The 22,281-nt window shown below is 40.3% G+C and overlaps 1 protein-coding gene across 9 annotated transcripts in view; it reads left to right on the forward strand.

Moving 5' to 3' along the window:
• Positions 1–22,281, forward strand: part of CELF2 (CUGBP Elav-like family member 2) — a 402,001-nt gene that overhangs the window by 96,444 nt on the left and 283,276 nt on the right. For 4 of the 9 annotated variants that reach the window (XM_090266498.1, XM_090266501.1, XM_090266500.1 and 1 more), the window contains exon 1: positions 8,683–8,782. The exons of 4 other annotated variants lie outside the window; for them this stretch is intronic. In XM_090266498.1, coding sequence (XP_090122624.1) covers positions 8,709–8,782 — 74 coding nt within the window. In that variant the 5' untranslated portion in view covers positions 8,683–8,708. Of the gene's footprint in view, positions 1–8,682; positions 8,783–9,028; positions 9,070–22,281 lie in introns of those variants that run through there. One more of the 9 variants, XM_090266504.1, reaches the window with a different exon arrangement.

Consider the following 22,281-nt stretch of genomic DNA (forward strand, 5'->3'; position numbering starts at 1 on the left):
TACATTTTGGTAATTCCTGGGGGATTCCCCCTTTCATAAAACTATTGATTGCTTATGTTTATTGGCTTTGAGAGTTTTTCTAAACTCACAGTGACTTTTATTCTGCAGGAAAGATGAGGCAGCAGTGATTGAGAGAGGATTAAAATCCGTGGTATTTTCCTTAACTGACACTGGGACGAGGGTGTCAGAGGAAGGAAAGCGTATGTGAGGTTTTCATGTGGTAGCCCCTTAAGACTCAAAATGAAGTGTCCTAGAGCTGTAGCACCTTTCTGATCACGTGGTACCAATCTACACAGATCGGATTGAGAGGGAAGCCAGATGTACATGTAAGAGAGAGAGACAGAGGGAAAGAGAGAGAGAGAGAGAGAGAGAGAGAGAGAGAGAGTGTGTGTGTGTGTGTGTGTGTGTTTGAACCTCCATTCAATTCAGAAATGTGCTGCTTAATCCTGCTTTGGGCTGAAGTACACGCTGTTCCCAAACGTGGTCTTCTGCTTTACATGACATCTTTAAGAATTGTCACGCACAGGTGTGTTTGTCTTCTTCATAGCATTCTTCTCACTGTGTGACTGATCCCAAGCACATTTTGTATGTCAAGACTATCAGAGTTAACAGGAACTGGCATCTGTGGGGAGAGGATGACACTGACCCAGAAGGACATATATTAGCAGGACAGCTCGAGCTGCGCCCTCAGCCCATTCCAAGTTGACCTGTCCATGACTGACTGTTTAGGATTGTGATGAATCCTGGAGTTTATGAAGCAGGACTTGCCAGCATGCCCTCTGAGAAACTGAAACACTAGAATTTTCCTATAAAATCATTCAGTTCAACCAGCTTTGTTGTCCTGGCCAAGCAGAGCTTGAGGTTTGAAGTTTTAAGGTTGATACACCTACAATATCCAGGGTTTTTTAAATGCCTATCTTGAGAAGGACGGCTGCTGCAGTCAGTAAAACCTCTCCTGAAACTCAGGGATGGCACTGCTGGTTCTAGGTGGCATGTGCACCAACTAGAAAGGACACAGTTGTGCCCAATGCAGACGTGGATTGGGTGCTTCTCACCGCTCCCATGAAGCTGCCCATCTCCATAATTCAAGGGCTGTGGGCAATGCCTAGTCTTTGTCATGTTATGCTTTTTTAATATCTTAGTCTGAGACCCTAGCTCCCCTCTGGGTTCTGTGAGAGGCTTGCTGTTCATTCAGAGGGGATTTAAGAAGCACCTCTGTACATGAACGTGCGCACAGTTGGAGGTGGGTGGCGTGAGTTCCTGGTGGCAGTGGTTAGGGTTCATTTTGACCTTCTCTTTGGAAAAAGGGATGAGATCTCATTCCAAGCCCCTGGATGTTCAGCGCCTGCTCTCCATAAACCACAACCTTCCTCTTCCCTCTGGCTGAGGCTGCTGGCCTTACATGTAGACATGTCAGTGGAAACACTAATGCAATAGAACAGTAAGGTTTAGACTGGCTTTTTCATTTCCTTTCCACCTGCTGGTTCCAGGTTTAAACAAAGATTGGAGGGTGGGAATGTTATAATTGGAGGTAAGGAATAACATCAAAATTTATTAACAATCAACTCTATGCCTGGCACTACGCTTGGTGGTTTCTTTTATCTAATTTAATTCTCACAGATTTAGTGGTAGTTCTGTTTTTCCCACTTTAAAGATTAAAAAACTGAGACTGAGAGAGGTAAAGTAATAAATAGGCCTAGAAGACACACAGCTTGTAGAGGAAGGGATTCTAACTCAGATGTCAACCAACTCCTTCCCCGGACAACACCTTGAAAAGATAACAATTGGATATTTGATATTTTAAAGTCATATCTTCCTCTGGGACTGCATTTCCACCATGGACTTTGATTTGTACACACCTCCTAATGTTGCCACCGTCTAAGCTGTGCAATAAGAAAGGGAAAAGAAAGCAAAAAAATCTCAGCAGTATTTTGCTTCTGAGTTCTAATCCTCTATGTCCTCCTTGTTCATGAGGTCTTTGAATTAAAGCTTCCTAAGCCTCACTTTTCTCAGGCTTTAATCTGTAAAATGGGAACAGATGTTGAAAGGAATAATGGAGTATTTTAAAGCTTTATGACATTGAAGTGTAACTTTTTACCTGCATAAGGGGCCAAAATATGTCATACTGCCAGCATAACCAATCTAGCGACAATGATGTATTGTGCTCGATATAGGACAAGGTCTCAGCCTTCACAACAGTCATGAAACAGAAGGAACAGGGTGAGAGGGTATCGAGTGGTATAGTGCAGAGAAGGGGGGCATTGAACTGGGCCTTGAAGGGTGGATGACTGAGGAGGAGAGGGAAGATGTTCTTAGAAAAAGAAACCCTGGGCTTCTCTTTTTATTTTAAAAAAAGAGCAAAATAAATCCTGAGCTGTATCACCTTTCTTTTTCAGATCCTCAAGGTCATTCATATCTGTCCCCCTCTCTAACCTTGCCATATTCCTATGAAATAGGGCAAATGTAGCTATTAGTCTCCAGAGAGCATGGGGAGCCTAAGCAATTAGGTCACACAAAGGTTTACACTCAGCAGTAGAGATAAGACAAGAGAGAACACATTCCACTTAACTTGAGTAGCTTGCTACACTAATTTTCCATGAAGATTTTGGGTAGCTTTTTCAAGAGAAAGAAAAAAAAAAACAAAAAAGTTTTTTTTTTTTTTCCTAATGGATTTCGTGCGAATTAGCATCAAAAGCAAATTTAAATAAAAAGTCATTTGGGATTTTTTAGAAACCTCTATCATAAGTTAAAAATGGCTAGAGAGTTGAACCATTTTACAGGGAAAAAATAAATTTCCTGTACTCAAAACCTTAATGTATTTCAACCTCCATGTCACTTCAGTAAGTTGGTTACATAATTGCTGTAGGAATAATTAGGCTAACACATTGTTATCTGAGGATCACGGTAGGTTTTGATTTTCCAGCCATTCATCCCCACGAGGAAATGATGGCCAAACATATGTCAAAGGTCCAGTGATGAATCGGAAAATTAAATAACATGTTCCCAGTGTCCATCAACTCTGTGGCAGAATCAAATGCAGTATCCAACAGGTGTGGTTGTTAAATCTTATAATCTTTTTCACTCAGTTTGAAAATAGCATTTGCCTTAAAAAGTCTGGCCTGCATGCACCGTATCAGATGACTTCTAATCCTTGTAACCGAGAGCTCTCTGATGGGGCTCTGTCATCATTTTGGGTAAAGTAGATTCGTGTATTTTGTTTTACAGAACCCCAGGCTTTTGCTTCCTTAATCCTCACTTTAATTCCTTTGTTCGGGGAAAGGGGATACATTCCAGCAAATTGGGGCTATCAAGCCCGCAGAAATTTCCTCTCAAGTTGAGATTTTGATTCTTGCTGAGGCCAGTCTCTGGCAACCCCACCCTAGGGCTAAACTTCCACATCTTTTCCTTTTACCCCCACCTGTTGCTGTGTTCTCTCCGCGTGCTCCTGTAGCCACCCAGCTGTTGCCACTCAGCTGTGGTCAGTCATCAAGCAGTCAGCACGTGACAGTAAGATGAGCACTTTGGGCCAATTGGGGAAAACATTTTGTGGGGGTAGGAGTATTCAAGGGTAGATTGCCAAGAACTAAAATCCTCATTCTGATAGGTATAAATGTTGTCCCTGCCGCCAGGCTGGCACCAGATAAGGGTATCTGGGATAGTCTGACAAATCTCGGCATCTTCAAGAGGCCACTGAAACGTTCCTTCAGAGGTTATTTTCCTGAGTGCCTTTGTGTACAAATCACCATGCTGGACAGACAAGCCTTGTTCATCTCCCCATCCTTTCACTATTTTTCTCCTTCCCAATTTTCACATCCAATTGACTCATTCTGTGGGACACAGTCTTACATCCTCCCCCTTCCACCCCCTTGGTAATGTCTGGAAGTCAGCCCAACTCGAGAGACAGCTGTTCCTAGGCCAGAAAAGAGCCTTGGTCAAGGCAAAGGCAAACTTGATTTCTCTGGCAGATAAGCAACCAACAAGTCACTTCACTTTTGTAGTCACCTGCCTCTCAGACAAGCAGCTGTAGAGGGAAGCTTCTGGCATTGTCTGGCTTCCATTTGAGAGAGCAAAGCGGGAAAAGGAGAAAGCTGAGGGTGGGGGAAACGAAGAAGTCAGCAACAGTGTGATGGAGAGAGACGGCAAAAGGAAAGGCAAGTTAGAGAGGGAAGTGATGAGCTGGCTGCGCTCTGGCTCTGACAGATCCACAGTGTTAACCTTTCATCCCCTTGGAAAGGAAGCTTCTGAAAGCTCTAGAGGGGCGCCTCATTTCCGAGCGCGAAGGTATGTATGCAGAGAATAGTCTTCAGTTGGAGGGCCTCTTCAGAAGGGAGATAAATTCACTATTATGTATTTTTGCTCTATTAAAAACAGATTCAGAAAAATACAAGATTGCAAAGAGCCAGTAGCAGCTGTTCTCAAGGGAGAGGGACTCCTTACAATTCCCGTAAAACGTAAAATATGAGTTTAATAACGATTTCATCTTTATTGGCATTTAATTTCACTTAAGTCGTTTCAAGACTGTGATAAAAATCTCCATTCCAGAAGCTTTCAAAGTGGATGGGTGGGGGAATAATAAGGTGATCTTTTTAAACTTATGATTGGTGACTTAAGCTTTTATTTTTTTAGACAATACTTTGATGGAGCTAAGAAAAGATATATTGGCAATGTGTCACTTAAAGATCTGGGTTTTTGTTGTTGTTTTGTTTTTTTGCAAATCACTAATGAAACTGGGTAAGCCAAGAACAAACACATGGACACAATGTTAGATGCCCTCTTAGGTACTTAAAATTCACCTGGATTTCAAATTTATTGGTTGGAAATGATGGGAAATCCCCTAATAGGGCCTGTATTTCTTGCTCCAAATGGCTCTCGGCAAGCACACTGGACTTTAAAACAAACAAACAAATAAACAGCTATGTTAATAAAATTTGAATTTGAAAATGTGGTAGAGGAAATGTTTTGGATTCTAGTTTGTAAAGATGAGGCAAAAGTAAGGGGCGGAACCCTTTTGTGAAGGTGGCTTTATGAGTAGACAGAACAGTGCTGGTTCATCTATAGTTGCATAGCTGATAGTCTACTTGTAAAGAGATGGTGATGCATAAAGTTATGTGAAGGAACACTTTTTTTTAAATGGAGATTTGTCATAAAATATCCAGGGTTGTCTGCAGGAAAAGAAGATTCTTTAGTTACAAACATCAATCACTGTCTATCAGGCACCAGTCTCTAAGTTATAGTATAGACTTTGTGCAAAGATGTTGGTAGGTCTGTAGTTGAGGGACTGTGTTCGGGTTCGTTAATTGAATGGGGTGACAGAAAGAGAATTGTTTGATTTCAAGCAGTGCATACTGTATGTATAAATACATTTATTAGCACTCTGTTTCTACAGAGGTGTTTTTTTTGCTGTTGCTGTTTTTTCTTTTTTTAAATGTCATTGATAACTCAGAGCTCAAACTATCGCATCGGTTAAAACTGTTTGCGATGAGGAGTGAGAGGAAAAGGGGTTTGCTGAAGCAGCACCATGCCCCCGATTGCCTGCCTCAGAATGCCTCATGTAAAAATGAGGTCATTCAGAAACTTTCCCTTGAAGTGCTTCCAATTCTTGAATTGCCTTTTGTTTGGGAAATGAATAGAAAGTTGATTTTTTTTTTTTTTTTAAAGGAGACAATTAGGGAAGGTAGGGAGATGGACCTAGGGGAGAGCTTGAGGTTTTTCTACAATGAAGCTAAAACGGTGAGGAAATAGCCTGGTCCTGCATGGTGTCACCAACCAGGTTGTGTCCACAAGAGGAGTCTGCTGATGGCCCCATCCTCTCTCACGGCCGTTGATAAGATCCTTGGCTATAAAGTAGCTTAATTGAACCTCAGAGTTCAACAGTGGCCCAGTGGAGCTGTCTGCCAAATAACTCCAACTGCCAAAACATGATACCTGATGGCTCATTACTGCATGAAAATTAGAAAAAGGGGCCCCATTGAGTTGTCTTCAGATTTTTATTTTATTTTTTATTTATTTATTTTTTTTTTTTTTGCCCTCTGTCAAAGCAGTGAAATGAGAAATTTAAGCTTTTCATCAGGTGATATTTGGTTGGGTGCCTTTGTTTTTGTTTTTAAGCTCAAGAGCTCTTGAAATGTGTATTTTTGAAAACGGCTATCATACATGTGCCCATATCATGGAAACAAAACCCTGTGGGGTGTGCGTGTGCGTGTGTTTGTGTATTTGTTTCTCTCTGGTACCTACATCAAGTGCTTATGCAGTCACTACATAGTTTGGCTGCCAAACTATTTAAACTCAACCGTACCCCGTAGCTTTCCTCGGTTCATGTTGTCACTGTATCCCACTGAAGAGTGATCTTTTATATTTGACTCTAGTTTTGCTTCTAACTTTAAATGATAAAGCAAATGTGCTTTGAAAACTCTGGAACACTCTATTTGTTAAATAAGGCAATAACCTATGCACTTGTGTTTCTTTTTCTATGACCTACTTACATACTACTTCACCCTCCTTGTAGTATGATTAAAAGCTGCTTTGAATCCACGATTGCCTCCAGGGATTGGTGGCAAGAATTTAACAAACTGCTGAGAAGGCTTAAGTCAGTAAGAGGGCTTCCCCACAGCTTCTCCCAACTAATTCCGTTGCAATTAAAGGGAAAATAAAGATTTCAGAAGTGTACATGTTAATGAAGCCTTTTCCATCTTTAGAACGTAGACATAGATGGCGCTTTATTCCATAGCTGATCTGAAAACATTGTTTTCCTTTTGATTCCTACAGCTATGCTCTGCCTCTCTTGTGGGGGCTGGTTCTGTTTGTTTTAAAATAAATTTGTTATATAGCCAGCTCATTATATATATTTGGGATTTATGTAAATAATGTGTGGAAAACCCAGAACTGTCAAGGTTTGTCTTCTTTATCCAGCTAATTATTAAAATTACCGAAAGACCAACAAAATTCTTACGATTTCAAAAATAGCCTGCAGTAGCTGGGGGAGGGAATAATGTAATACAGTATTATTAGGGAAAGTTCAGGCATTTTGGATATAAGAATTCATTTTATTGCATCTGTTTTTCAATTCCTTATGAACCTGGTTCCTTAGAAAGGCAATGTTTTCAAATGAAGTTTAGTCCTAATCCTATATTAACTGTCTTGAAATTAGGATTATCTTGGTCAAAGTCAGGATATATTGTTCAGCTGAAGAAGGAAATCAAGTGAATTATGTATGTTTGGTCTTAATTGAATACTCCAGGCCTGTTAACTCCATACTGCTCAATGCATCAAGCCTGGATTTAAAGTCGGTATGTGAATTTAAATTTAGTATATAAATACCTATTTTCCTTCATAACCTCTAAAGCTGGTCAGGTCTTATTATCACACAAGAAATTGGTGAGAAAAGATGTTTTTCTCCATATTGTTGTGTTTGATACATTTAACTACAAGTGATCCATTTAACTAGTCGTGACTGAGTTGTTTAACCCCCTGGCTACTGTGACTACCAAGAGGCAAACTATTAATGTCTGCTCTGCAATTTATGATGTTGCTTTAGAATGTAAAATAGGCTATGGAGTAGTCTTACATACATGTGACATTGTGAAAACTTCAGTTTCATCCAAATAACCAAACAGTAAAACAGTAAGGAGAACGCTAAATTAGAATGCCACTATATAAATTACTTATCTTTTAAGAATTTGACCGAATGACCTGGGAAAATCAAACTCATCTGCTTCTATTTATTTGTAAGAGTTTTGTCATTTTTCAAAATTTCTATCTGTATATCAGTCACCAATCTTAAATGGTAATTTAAGCTTCATGGTCATTATAGGCCTAACACTCTTTCGTGAAGTCGCTGTTGGTTTTTAATCATTGTATTAAATACTTGGAAATGACAAGTTTGTAATTTATCTTTTTAAAAGAAAACATGATTTATTACTGTTTCTTATTTTCAGTACCGTATACTTCTTAGTGTTTTCAAGATGATACTAAAGGAAACATAACTGTGCAGAGATTGATTCATATTTCTCCTTAAAGCTCTGAGAGAAGTCCCTAAATTTCACTTGGGCCATTTATGATATCTTTACTTTGGCTAAACCAGGAGTCCTATTTCAATTATTTTGGTTAGTTCGTACACTGGCAAGAATATTACACCGAGAGCATTTAAACAAACCCTTGGAATGATTCCACTTTGGTGGCTTTGGGAGTTTGGTTTTGACCGCGAAGTGAAGTAGGCTTTGGCCACATAGTAGCACGAAACCTAGCAGCGGTTCTCTTCTTGCCGGGCGCCTTGGAAATGGGAAATTGGGAGGTACAGGGCAGACTCAGTGCGGTGAGCTATCTAGATGCTCTGGACCCTATGAAAAGTTGAGCTAATATTAAAGCGGGTAGCCCAGCTGCCCTAACCGCCTGCCTTGGGCAGGTCCCTCCCCCGGGCGGGCCCGCAGGGGTTAAGCTGCGGCGCGCGCGGGCGTGGAGCTCCGCCTCCGCTCGCAGCACCTGGCGCTCCGCAGATCGTGGCCTCCGCGCTAGATTTCGGAGGGGATTGGCAGAGCGCGGGAGGGGAGAGAATGTGACAAGTGCCAGCTCCGGCGGCCGCCGCGGGGAGGCCGCGCGCACCTGTCCCTGCCTGTCTTGCTGCCCGCGGCTGCTCGGACGCGCGCACCGCAGCCCCCCCCCCCTCCCAACCCGCCCCCACCCGCCCTCCAAGCGCCGCGTGCGCTGCGAACATGACTTCTGCCTTCAAGCTGGATTTCCTCCCGGACATGATGGTCGAAGGCCGCCTGCTAGTTCCCGACCGAATGTGAGTGGGGCCCCGGGGGCACGTGTGGCTGCGCCGGCGCTCTACTTGCGCCCCCCGTCCGGGCGGCCACTGCCAAATCGCCTTCCTGGATCCCCGAGGAGGGTGAGACAACCTCCGTGGCTCCTCCGCCCCGGGAACGCGGGTGGTGGCCCGAAGCAGCCGCCTCCCCTGGTCTTCCGAGCCCGCGCTGGGCGCTGGGAGGAGGGAGAGTGTCCTGTCCTGCCGAGAGGCACGGGGACTGGAGGACGGAGCGCGGGGACAGGGGTCCGGAATCGGGTCGCAGAGCGGTGAGCCAGGCCTGCGGACGTGAGCGGGGACCCAGTGAGGACTGGTCAGCGGGACACGGTGTCCGGGGGCTTTAGGCTTGGAGACAGCCAAGCGGGGCGCGGCGTCCCGGGGTGGAGTGCGCGCGTGCACGCTCATGTCACTGGAAATGCGGGGCTGTTGGAGCTCCAGTGGCCCATTTAAAGATCCCTTCTTACCAAATTATCCGCTCATCGGACTTTACATTTGCAAAGATTCGTTTTCTGTAGTGGGAGAGTGGAAGGAGAGAAGAGGAAAGAAAGAAAGAAAAGGGTGGTGGTGGTGGAGAGTAATTATAAAGCACAATAGTCAGGTGTGCTCTGTTGCAGAAATTAGTGGTAATTTAGTGGTAATTTTTACGTAATCATGGTGGTTTTGTCTGATATGCAGCCTATAATTTAATAATTAATGTGTTCCTGGTTGTTTTATCTGTCGTCAAACTAGGATAGAGGTTATTGGGAAAAGTAGAGCGCTGGGATTCCTGAGGAAACTATGCCTCATTTTTATCTGGCTGGTTCGTCTTGGAAGTGCCTGAACTGGCAAGAGAAACTTTATCACCTCAGTAGGTTCTATCTGTATGTCAGCGTGTTGTGAAAAGAAAACCTGAAGAGAGAGGAAAGGGACTGCCAGGAGTGGGTAGGAAAGGTCTGTGTCCATTTCGGACATGGAATATATGAAATTGTCAGTTATCAGGCAAGAATGTTGACAGTAGGCTACGATTAATCTAGGGAAAAGGGCTGCTATCCTTGGTAAGAGTCCACATAAAATGCATCCTATTCTGCACACTGTAAGACTTAACATCCATATTCTTTCTCGCACATTACTGTACTCTTACCAATTTTCATGCCATTCCGAGCTTTATGATCCATTTCCCTGGCAACTAACTTTCCCCTACGATGCTAGACTGTTTTTCTTGTATGTTAAATGTTATGAGTTTAGAGATTCTTGAGAAACTCCACAGTGGCCAGTTATTTGAGCCCCTAGGAATTTTTTAATGGGGAAGGGGGAATGATAGAATCTGTTAAATGTGTATTGTCCTTTCAGTGGATATTAAGAACATTAACTTTACTTGTACACTCGATCAGGTTCATTATCTCAACTAAGATAATAGATAACATAAATTAAAATATTGAATTTCCTTTTAGCAGTTTTCTCGGAGAAGTTAATCTTGATTAGTAACATTCTCATATTTAAAAAGATCTCTGTGTTGTCCACTTAAATATATACATGTATAGCTATACAATACATGTGTGCACATTAGCTGTTGCAAATTGTGTGTGTTTCTCCTCTCTAGAGGAATGATGGGGCTGAACTGAAGAATTGGCTTGGCCTGGATTTTGAATTTATGGTCACCTGCTGTGTAAGTGACCATAATATATCTAGCTAATGAATGCTCTCTGAATTTAAAGTGTTAGTGGCCTCCGAAAGGTGCTGTCTCTTGTCAGTTGAATTATGAATGTTTAATTTGTCCTTTTCATTAGGTGCATGTAGGTGGCTTGTTCAAACTGTTTGCTCTGAATAGAATCTATGTATTTTAGCCATGGAATACGTACAAATCCTAATGTAACTTCTACCCCACTTCTCTTCCAGATGTTGGTTATTTCTAAATGATGTCCTTTGGAATCAGACATAATTGTTTTCAGTGTTTGTCAACTATTTAAAAATAAAACAAAAACGAGGATTTGTAAACGATATTCTTAGTATTTGTCTCCATAGCCCTGAGAATGTAGTAGTATGTTTTCCAAAAAAGTTGGCAATTAACAACCATTAGAGACTAACTTTGGGGGATACAGAGGTGTGTGGGAGGGCACATAACCAATTGAAAACACTTGAAACCCACCTAGCAGTGTATCTTACCACCATATTCAAACAGTTGAAGAGATAGCTATATTTTCAATGTGGATTCAGTGTTTTCCAGACTGGTTGTCACATACAGTATATTGCCCTTTGCATTAAATTTCAGTGGCCTAGGTATTGGCCTGTTTCCAAAAGGAACTTAAATAAAGCATAGAGGCTTTTCTGGTGTTGATCTTTTTTTAAAGCAGCAGGATGTATTTTCAATGTCATTTTCCCAGGAGAATATATCAGATACGTTTGTAAGATATGTTTGAGTCCTCAAGGCAGATGCACAAATAGCTTTGCAGATGAATAACTACACTTTATTGCCCCACAAGCCATCCAGTGTTTAAAAAGCCCAGGTCACAGAAGGAAGGCTCTATGGTGGTATAGAATTGTTAGGACATGTGCTTCTAAGTCTTGCAGTTTTAAATATTCATTAATAAAACTGTAAGTGGAAATGGACCTTTTAAATCATCTTAACTATTAATGTTTTGTTGTCTTTGTGTCACTACAGAATATCATTTACAACAAAGTATGGTGAAACAAACTAGGGATTGATTTTTTTTTTTTTTAATCTGTTTTCAACTGGGATAGCTGGTTTTGGATTGATGTTGGGGGGGTGTGTTTCCTCCTTTTCTCACCTTTTTAATGATGAGATATGCACGTAGGATTTTTAAGTGATTTTTTTTAAACAAACAAATAAGTAATAATTTGGAAATGAGAAATGACATGTGGAAAAATCTATAAATGCAATTGCAAAAGTATTAGTTTAGGTTCATGATGTTAAAACAAGATGCTGAGAAGCTACCAATAAATGAAAATGAAATCTTATTTTTTTCCCCCACAATTGGTAAGTAACCTTACTGAAAATAAAGAAGATGTCTTAAGTGTACAATCATCAGCTTGGTGAATTTTCCTTCTGTTCATTAAGTCCTCACAAGTTAGGATAACTAGAAATATCTACCATTGTCTAACTAAACTTAAAGTTGGTTCTAGGGATGTCATTGTTAAAGCTGAAAGGGGCCTTAGAAACCATCTCATCAGACCTAGTTTTATAGATCAAGAAATTATTAGAGGGACCATGTGACCAGTCTAAGAAGGCAACATAATTACTGCCTTCCCCTGTCTCCCCTAATTTGACAAAATCATGAGTCACTGATTGAATGGCTACTATGTCTCAAGAGACTTTATTTATAGTCTCTAACATTCTCAGTAGATCTGCAGGGTGGTTATATATTATACCCATTTTACAGGTGATCTTTAAAGAGGTTACATGCTTGCCTGTGCCACAGAGGCAAGAAACAAGAAAGCTGTGATTGGCTTGTGTGTGTGTGTGTGTGTGTGTGTGTGTGTGTGTTATAAATGCACATTTGCATATTAATGAGAGAGAAGAGAGATCTGTGAACTAAATATGACTTAGTTTTTTGTTTTTTTTGGGGGGGGTCAGAAAAGCAAAATGGTGCCATATGGGAATGATTGAGCATTTATAGGAACTACATACCACCTTTTCAGACTTGTCTCTCTAATTTGATTCAAACTGAGTCTGTTATGCTCCAGTTTGATTCAAATTTACACTGTTATTCCGTATTTCAGTTATCTAAAGAGGATATATTTTAATTAAAAAATATATTTTTGGTTTACAAAGTACTAGCAAAATGAAAGTCAAAAGCAATGGGGCCTGTTTTTTTTTTGGTTTTTTTTTTTTAAGATGGCATTTAAAGGGTCCTTGGAAAACGTCATTACAAATAATAAAGTACAGAGATAACTGAGATTTATCACCTGATTCCATGACGGTCATAAGAAATAATTAAAATGAGGAGACTCTAAAAGGAAGAGCTATACCTGTGGTTCTTTAAGGATATTTTTAAATTATATTTTCAGGTGGGATTTCTCAGCACTGCATATTTTAATACTAGCTGCTTCCTGAGACCCCATACTCATCCCACATTGGCATTTAGAACAGTACAGTTATCTGTGATCTGGATTAGAGGTGGTATTTTATTGTTAAATCTTGCTATGTATTGTAATTTGCTGGATTGAGATTACTCTGGCATCTGTTGAGGAGATGCAGTGAACTGGGGGGGGGGGGGGCGTACAACAACCTAGCAAAACAAGATGAAAAAGAGATAGGATTTTCAGATATGAACCTAGTAATTAAGATTTTATGTGATGATCATTTAGAATGTTTTTCACCTCAGTATTTTTCCCACTCAACAGCAGTAATAACTGTATATTTGGCCTCTGATTTAAAAAAGGGCTGCAGTTTCCTTCCTCCCAATTTTTTTTTAACACAAATCCCCAAACTTTCCTTTCTCTTTACTCCTTAACTTATGATTTTGTTTCTTACAAGTTAAATACTCATGCACTCCTTATAAAAAGACAGATAATGCTTTGGCATACAAAATAATCGGATAAACTTTCCGACAACCAACACACACATGATCTAGGTATTGTGTCAAAATTTGGGTGGAGTTCTTTGTGGAGGCGTCTATGTAGACTTGGGAGACCGAACATCAATGGTCTGGTGTCACTGCAGTGAATTAAAAACAAACCTCGTAACTGCTGAACAGTACTATAAATGTCCGTTACCATATCTACATGTCAGTGAGAACTTGATATTTTCAACATGTTGCAATGAGCTGAATTAATAAGTGATTCGTGTGTTACACTTCTTTGCTGAACTTCACCCAAACTTAGTCTGTATTTCCACTTTAGAGTGTTAGTAGCAGAGGGTTCTGTTTTTTCAGGGGAGGGTCCTATTTTGCTTTTTTTTTTTTTGTGGATTAGGACAGGCAAAGGAGTCACTATTTCTCAATGTAATATTTGTTCTGGGAAAGAGCAGAAGGGAGTGTTGGAAGGATCTAATGATTTCCAGTTCATCAGCTCCTGCACATGCCCATGCCCTCGTGTCTGTGCCCCCTATGAAGGAGGGACCCGTAATCTAAGAAGCCGGCACCAACCGTGTGCTACTTGTGTAGCAGTGCAGAAAATGTATTTTTATTTTTCTTTAAGAAAAAGCTTTTGCTCAATCTAAGAGAAATAGAGCTGTGCACTCCTGGAAGGACCTTTGAGGGAAACAAAAACCAATTAGCGCAGTGAATGTGATACTCTCAGGTAATTGTCAAATAATTATTCCCCTTCAGCGTCTTCACTGTTTAACTGTGCTATCCAATATTCTCCTCCTCTGAATGTGGCAGTGAAGGGACGGATAGATACCTTGCTTCCCTCTGGGATTTCCTTTTTCGTTTACTGAGAGCCTTATATTCCTTCTAAAGAGTTTTAAAAGAAAGGGGGAAATATTGAGGGAGATTTTGAGCCACTTCCCATTTGTCCTAAATCACAACAGAAAATGATTACTCCCACTAGCGTTATCGAAATGCAATTCCAGTTATGCGGTTGAAGTGCGGGTGAGCACGTCTGAGATTTACGCTGTCACCCTGCGACACCCAGAGCTTTATGCTCAGTCTGTTTCATGGAGTGCAAGTTGTATATTATGTTCCGATACTGAGAGCGATGCTTTCAAATCGGCTTATAATTTAAAATGGAAGGCTAATAAATTTGTAATCATATGGCCTTCAAAATGACATGAGTACAAATTCCATTTTTGGTTAAATTTTAATTACTCCTTGGAATGAATGCCTCAGAGCCAACTTGCCAGCAAATTATTAGACACATTTTTCCCCCTCCCAAAGATATATGTAAATTAAGTTTAGGCTACATTTAGACTAACATAGCATTTCAGTTTATTATTCTGGACTTTTCTAACAGACTAATCTGGCCTTTTATGTAAGGCCAGATTTTAAATGAAGAAAGCTGTTCTGAAGCGATCTCAGTTTAAATGCTCTGAGTGTCACATGGACAGACGACCAATACATAGGATTTCTTCAGTGGTAATAGTGCTTTAAAAATGAAGTGCACAGAATGTTTTGACTTTAAGCCTTAACTGTGAAAGAAGTCGAAGAGGTTTTTCTTTTCATTGAAACTGTTTGTGGCTCTCTCTGTCATAAGCACAGAAATAAGTTCACACAACCCCCCAGCTGTTTTGTCTGACATTTATAGGCTCAAATAGGACTGAAGATTTCTTACTTTCACAAATGATGGTGTTGATTCACTCCTTAGAGAGAATGCAATTGATTTCAACTGATTTGATTAACATTTTGACATAACTTTTGCCCAGCTTAAAACATTTTTTTAAGTACCATAAGGATGAGTAGTTCTTCAGCTTCCATAGTAGGATCTGTAATTCTGTGATGGTGTGCTTAAAGGCTTACTTCCCATGCTTTTTCTAAAGGAAGTCCATAGCTTGACTTAGGCTCATTAAATTTTAAGGTGGTTTTTTAATATCCTTTTCCATGAATTATGTCCTTATTTCTTAGTCTTCCCCTGTAGCAGGAAAGTTGTACCACACTTATCTGACACAAAATCATTTGGTCCCGTAGGCTAGAAAAGCAAAATAGTTTGTTATTCATTCATTGGCTGTGGTCAATAGGCATACATATATATATATATGGATATATGAAAAAAATATGAGAACTGTTTTATTGGGCATAAATCTTTACTTTCTTGAACTATTTTACATTTAATGGTCTTTAGCTATAAAAGTTAAGAAATTCTTACATAGCTTAACATGTGTTTACAGATTATTACCTTTGTAACTGAAAAATTAAAGGTTCAGAAAGGTTTAGCCTCTTAACCAAGGAAGTACTTCAGATTAGTGATATAGCAGAAACCTGACTCAGGACTATGTTTTATTTTTTATTTTTTTATTTATTGATTTTGGTGGGGAAGAGGGAGAGATTGATTTGTTGTTCCACTTCTTTATGGCTTCATTTGTTGCTTTTTTATGTGCCCTGACTGGAGATCAAACCTACATCCTTGACATTGCAGGGCAATGCTCTAACCAACAGAGCTACCTGGCCGGGGTCTCAGGACTATGTTTTGATTCTTGGGCTCAGAACCTCAGAGTTGCGTCTTTTAAAAGTGTGAAAAGAAGTTTACTCTGATGATCCTGGCATACCTGACTGGGTGACAAGCTGAGACCCTTCCCAGTTGATCAGCCCTTTCCATCCTTGCAGCAAACTCCCTGGGGCCCCCTTCTGTGTCTCAGTTACAGTTGAGGTGTTGCTACTGTCAAGATCTCTTAGGTTTAGAGGAGGAAGAAAGAAAGACCCTTCACATGAGAATTTGGACAGCAGACCCAAAATGGATATTTTCTTGGGTGGACACCGCTGGTCTTAGCTAGACCAAATTCCTGACTGCTGCCACTTTTTATGTGATTCATATATGTTATCCCATAGCTTCCTGCTGCTGTTGAAAGGAATCTCTGAAATTGTGATTATGCCAAATGGGCACTCAGCATATAAACTGAACATCTTGAAAAAGCCAAAGTTACAGGGAATCGATGGGCCAGTAAGGGGGCAGATTAGTGTAAACCAGCTTAAACACATGCATTCGCTCTGACACACAGTTGTTTTTTTCTCTTTGCATCTTCAGAATAAAACATTGGGTGTCATGCAAGTGAACAAATAGAGGTTGAAATTGGACATATCATTTTCTCCTGGAAAACTCTTAGAGGACAAATAAAAGGGAAAAAGATGCTATGACAAAGCATGAGGAAGGAAAGCTTTTGGTATAGAGGATGGGATGTCTATTTCGTTAAGCTGCCTCTGCTTCTTCTTCCCTCCTGATTCTTTGTACCCCAACCTAGCTTCCTATAGGTCACGAACAGCATAGCTATTTTCAAAGTTGTCTTTCTGCCTTTTTTATATTTTCCTGATTTGTATCTTTTCAGTCCTTTTAATCTCTTAAGATTAAACGGGCTTCTCTAAGCCCATTTTATTTCCTGTTCCTGATACGTTCTCTAAATTTCAAGGGAAGGGGCCACATCTGTTCCCAACACAGTTCTGCGAACTGGAGCCATGAGAGAGAGGAGGGCGGCATCAGAAGAGCTCAGTCGTCGCTGGCAGTCCATTCCCCTGGCGCAGCTGCGTGTTTCTGTACATAAAACTGTATTTTGACTTCTTCCTACATTATGGAAGGGGTGTTGAGTTTTCTGGTTGACTCTTAAGTGTGGCATATTTCAGAATGATTAACTTTATAGATGTCATTGTCATGGCCAGCTATATTTGGCGCTGCTGCAGCTGTGTTTGCATTCTCAAAATTGTCACCAGGAGGCCTCCAACTGCAATTATTCCCTTCCATCCATGCTGGTGACATCTTTCCCTGTGACTCCCATTGTCCACCCAGTCATCTCTTCCAGGTGTCAAGATTTAAAGGCAGCATGCTGGCTGACATTATGGCAGCTCTCTCTCAAAGATTCCTTAATATGAAGTCATTTTTATTTTACATCATAATGCTCCTTGTCAGGATTCTTCTTTCTTTTCACAAAAAGCCCACATTTTCCAGGTTCTTCTTTCCCTCCTTTTCTCTTACTCTTTGATGTCAAAAAGTCACTTCCAACATCTACTGATGGGCAGTATTTCTTCCTTTTCTGTAGAACTGGAGCACTCAGAGCATGTTTTTACTTCTGATTCTTAGAGGTGCCTTATAAAACCCTGTAGGGATAGGAGGCTGAGGCAAAGCACTTTTTCTCTCTTAATCGAGCACTTGCTACAGAACTTACTTCCTTTCAGGAAGAATTTAGGATTTTGTTTTTCTTCATACAGAAATCATTTTAAGTCAGTGGGCTGTTGGGTGGGTTTTAATTTTTAGTTAGAAATCACATCCTCTTGGATTGTTTCTGCTTGTCAGGGACAGTCACCTTGCCTCAGGACCTGCACATGTGCCGCAGAATAGAATCACTAGGGATATTGCTCTAAAGTCTCTCCCGCAGAGGCTCAGAAGGTAGTTCTGCGAGGCTAAGCATCCTTTGCTAAGCAGCAGCCTCAGATATTATCCTGGCTTGTCTTCTGATTTGTTCCATGCCCCCTTCAAGTCTCAAGTGGCTTGTCAAGATTCTCCATCTAAAAAGTAAGGATAATAGGATACGCTTCTTACCTGTCCCACAGTGCTATTACAAAGCTAATACTGGGAAAGGAATGACAACCTAAATATTTTATAGCTTCCCAGTACTTAAAACTGACCACAGGTTCATCTTCATTGCCTAGGAGAATCGAATACAGTGGAACTTCATTACAACTGGCCAGCTAATGTTTCCTCCCTCAGAACATTCATGCTTTATAGTCTCAGCCGAAGTCCCATAAAGCAGGATTGCTCCCATATCAAGTTTCAGAAAATGCTTCATATCCAGGACAACATTAAGAAGATGGATTTTCTTTTCTCTCTTTCTCCATGATGATTGAGAAATAAAATGCAGTTCATGGGTCAGCAACTGTGAACTTACAGTCAGACCTTCCCTTCTGGAATGGGGTGAAGCAAAAAGCAATATCTCCATCCAATATCCCCATATGCATGTTCCAAAAAAGCCCATCTCAAACCTGTTGAAATAGATGAGAATTGGCCACACAGGATGAAGGCTGGTTCTCTCATAATGGGACTCCTAACCCTTGCGGAAACCTGCAAGAAAACAAAACAAATTTGATGGTATGAATATGGAGGGGTAATATTGTAGATCCTGCCACCTAAGGGCCTCAGTGGGTGCTCAGGTCACAAAATGCCTGGAGAACAAAGGAGGAGGAGGAGGGGAATCTCTGAAGGAGGAAACCATTTGGAAAAAGAATCATTGATTTTTTGCCTTAAGAGGTGGCGCAGTGGACATAGACTGTGTATCCAGGTGTTGCCCAGCTGCAGGATGTATCAAAATTATTCTGTTCCTGTGCTTTAATAAACAGGCACTTATTTCTGCTGACATAGCTGATAGGGTCCATGAAATCTTAAGAAATCAAAGCCACCATAGCTAGTGTGAAGATTTACTTCTCACGTTATAAGTCGCTTGGTTTATTGAGATCAGATATGATGAGATTCCATTGGGAAGCCTGAGCTGAGCCCATTGGTTGAGGAACCTCCTCCATAACGGGCCAGGGGAACACTCAGCATCTGCTCTGGCTAAGAGAGTGCAGTTGACCCTGAGAAACTCTCCAGGCCGTGAATGTCACCTGCCTCACCTAACATACCACTTTGCATTAGGGGGCACCAGGGCTGTCACTAAAGGCAGTGGCCACTTAAACCATCTCAGAGATTGCTGCTGTTTCTGAGGTCATTGGGAAAGGAAAACTAGCAAAATCTAGCCAAGCTGGCCGCATCTTTGGTCTGCCACACAGACACTACAGATGTTTCTGTACAAATTAATTGGTACTTTGTAATCAACACATTTTATCTTCTCAGTGCCAGAGAAGTCTAACTTTATAGTCAGCCTTTCAGCGGGGCCAAGATTTTGTGTCAGGTATTATAAAAAGTGACTAAAATGGGACCATTGTCAGCCTCAGAGGACATGTGAAGGCCTTTATCTTGCCTCTAACTATGTCTTGTTTTCAGGTCTATTCAGAACATGATACTTTTGATCTAAATTGGTTTCTAGTTGTCTGTTCAATAAAATGATGTATACCCAGAAGCTAAAAAAATGTTTTCTAGCATCAACAAAGCTGTAATTTATTGACAACCAACTATTTTTTGGTGTGTGTGTTTCTCCTAATTCTGATCACTAACACTTCAAAGGATGCTATCTTCCTGTGGGTACCTTTTCTGAAATATTTTATAATATTACTTGTTCTTGATTTAGAACATACTGTGGACAGCCATTAGGCTAAGGGATGTACATAAATTACCAGTGATTATCAGAAACATTTTGCAAGGTAAGATGTCATTCATGTTTTGCAAGTGGGGAAATTGAGTTCTAGAAGGTGGCAGTACTGAAAGTTCGAGCCTGTATCTGTCTCTCTGTCGGTTTGCAAAACCTTAAATCGCAGTTTGGCCCATTAGTTGCTTACAAGTCTTTTGACAGATTCTCAAATCATTTTATGACCATAAATAGGTTGAATTTCCAGATATGTTGGTACAGTGACAGCTGAATAATGTGGATTTGAGTGTGAAATACAATTTCTTAGCTATGTCTAATAACCTGCTTTTTCTGTTTTCTTTCACATAAATTACTTGTTCTTGATTTTATTTCATAGCCAGGCCAATTTCTGAGTCTAGAAGGCAAGAGTATTGTAAGAGATGTCAAAAGAATGAGGCAGGTAGCAATGTGATGTCAAGATCTCCTAATGCCTAGGGCAGATTCTCACTGCAGAGATAAGGAAGCAATTAACATTGAATGTTAAGGTGAATCCCAATTCTTCACTTAAAATAATTGTATTTCATGAAAAGGTTTCTTTTGAGGATTTCATTAGAAACCTGGCATTTCCTTCCATTAACTTCTCAGTCTTAATTTCTGCTTCTGATTTAGGTGAACACTTGTCCTTTCCCACGGGCCCTATCTCTAGCCCATAGCCTTCTTGTGAATTACAAAAGGGCTTTCAGATGATGTCCCCACTGTCTCCTTTAATTGGTGACTTGGTGCAGTATCCTTTCTAGGGTTACATTCATGTCAACTCCCTTCTTCATAAGAGGGCCAAATAAGTGGGCAGTAGAATAGTGAGTCCCTGAGCAAGATGACGAATGGATTTTAGATGATCAACAGTTGTGACCAACTCAGTTATAGTACCCAGTCCATTTCTAGTGTTAGTATACTTTCAACTTCTCCATAGCTGTTTGCTCAAGTGCTTAAACATTTGATAGTATTCTGGGTTTTTAGCAAACCATATATGTTTGTCTTATGTGTAGACACCCAATGCAAAGGAAGAGATGCTAGGAAAGTTAGAGTAGAATTCACCCATGGGTTGGCCTCACCCACAAACCATTCTGCACCCAATATTAACTTGTTGAAATGCCTTTACTTTGGCAGGATATGAGCGTCATAACCTAAGAGGATGTGATTTGAGTGGAGTTTTCATGCCCTATGTGCTCATTGTATTCTTGCTAGTGATGCTAACATTATCTATAATTACATTTTCAAGTGACTGAAAATTGCAGGCTTTGTTGAACAAAAATACAGCCAAGGAGTGGAATGTATATCCACTCCATCCTCATTATAAGGCTTTCAGAAATCAGACTGTAAGGCCCAATACCATGTCTCTCAACTACGTGATACAAATTCCATCCTCTGATATTTGAATACTTTGTCGAAGTCCTGGGTTCTCAATGATTATATAATTGGAGGAAGATGTTATTACTCTTTCAGCACTTCGTTTGCTCCATTGTCAAGTTGGCCACAGTGGCACCTCCTCTCACAAACCCTCTATTCTCAGGATATAAAACAGGAAACCACAAATTGATTTAGATCCAAGCCTGATGGGCCAAGTTGCGAGAGCTGGTTGAGATCCAGACGCTGTTGCTGTCTTGGACAGGTACTGTTGTGCCCCTGTGTCATCATATTGTCTTTACGATCCCACCTAGGCTGGGGTTAAAAAAAAAAAAAAAAAGATTGCTCCTGTGGGAAACTACTGTGAGATGGACTCGTCCCTTGGTCTTAAATTCTGGCTGTGGGACAAAAAAAATATCCTAGCCAAGTTTGCTCTTCTGGACACAAGATAAGATCCATTTCTAATTTCAGTGAGAGCTTAAACCACTTGGAATTTTTTTTTTTAATGAAGAGAAAGAACCTGACATGTCATACCTTAGTGTTTTGCTCATCATTGAGGAGCATTTTAAAATCCGGGCAACCCATACAATAGAAATGCTCCTTGGCTTTGGATGGAAAGCAAATGGGGGAAGAAGTGATGATGACATTGTTATTGTAATTCTGTTTCTATAGTATTAAATTTGTCATATGTGAATGTTCATAATGTTACAGCTCATTCTCTGAGACCTGGTAGAGTTCAACTCTTTGGAAAATTAAAGAGAAATCATTGTGAAGGTTTAAATTAAAATAGAAGCAGGACCTAACTTGACTAAGCCTGCTCAGAAAACCCACACACCATCTCAGAGATCCTCCTGAGTCCTGCAGTCTGACAAGCAGGACAAACATTTTAGCAAACAAAGAAGTGTTGATCATAATTAAATTGTGAACTGTTGAAATCAATTTAGGAGTATACCTAATTACTTTTTAGTTACTTTTTTCTAACATAAATATAGTTGGGTTTTTGACAGACCACTTTATACTGTACTATGAGAGTTACCAACTATATTCAGTATTTGTAACATTCAGAGGTAAGTAGACAACCTTGGGGTCTATGTAATATATGTAATACAACACATCAACAAGGATTGTTTGCTTTTTTTTTCATTTCTAAAATGTAAATGGATAGTTGGAGCTTTTGAAACAAGGCCTCTACTAGTCTCTGTAATATAATTGTCCAATTGTGAGGTATAAATAAATGAGAGCAACTCAATTTGTGTGTTCATGCGTTCCCTCTGTGAAT

Source organism: Furipterus horrens, unplaced genomic scaffold (assembly GCF_987537825.1).
Source record: "Furipterus horrens unplaced genomic scaffold, mFurHor1.1.pri manual_scaffold_2, whole genome shotgun sequence".
Taxonomy (NCBI): domain Eukaryota; kingdom Metazoa; phylum Chordata; class Mammalia; order Chiroptera; family Furipteridae; genus Furipterus; species Furipterus horrens.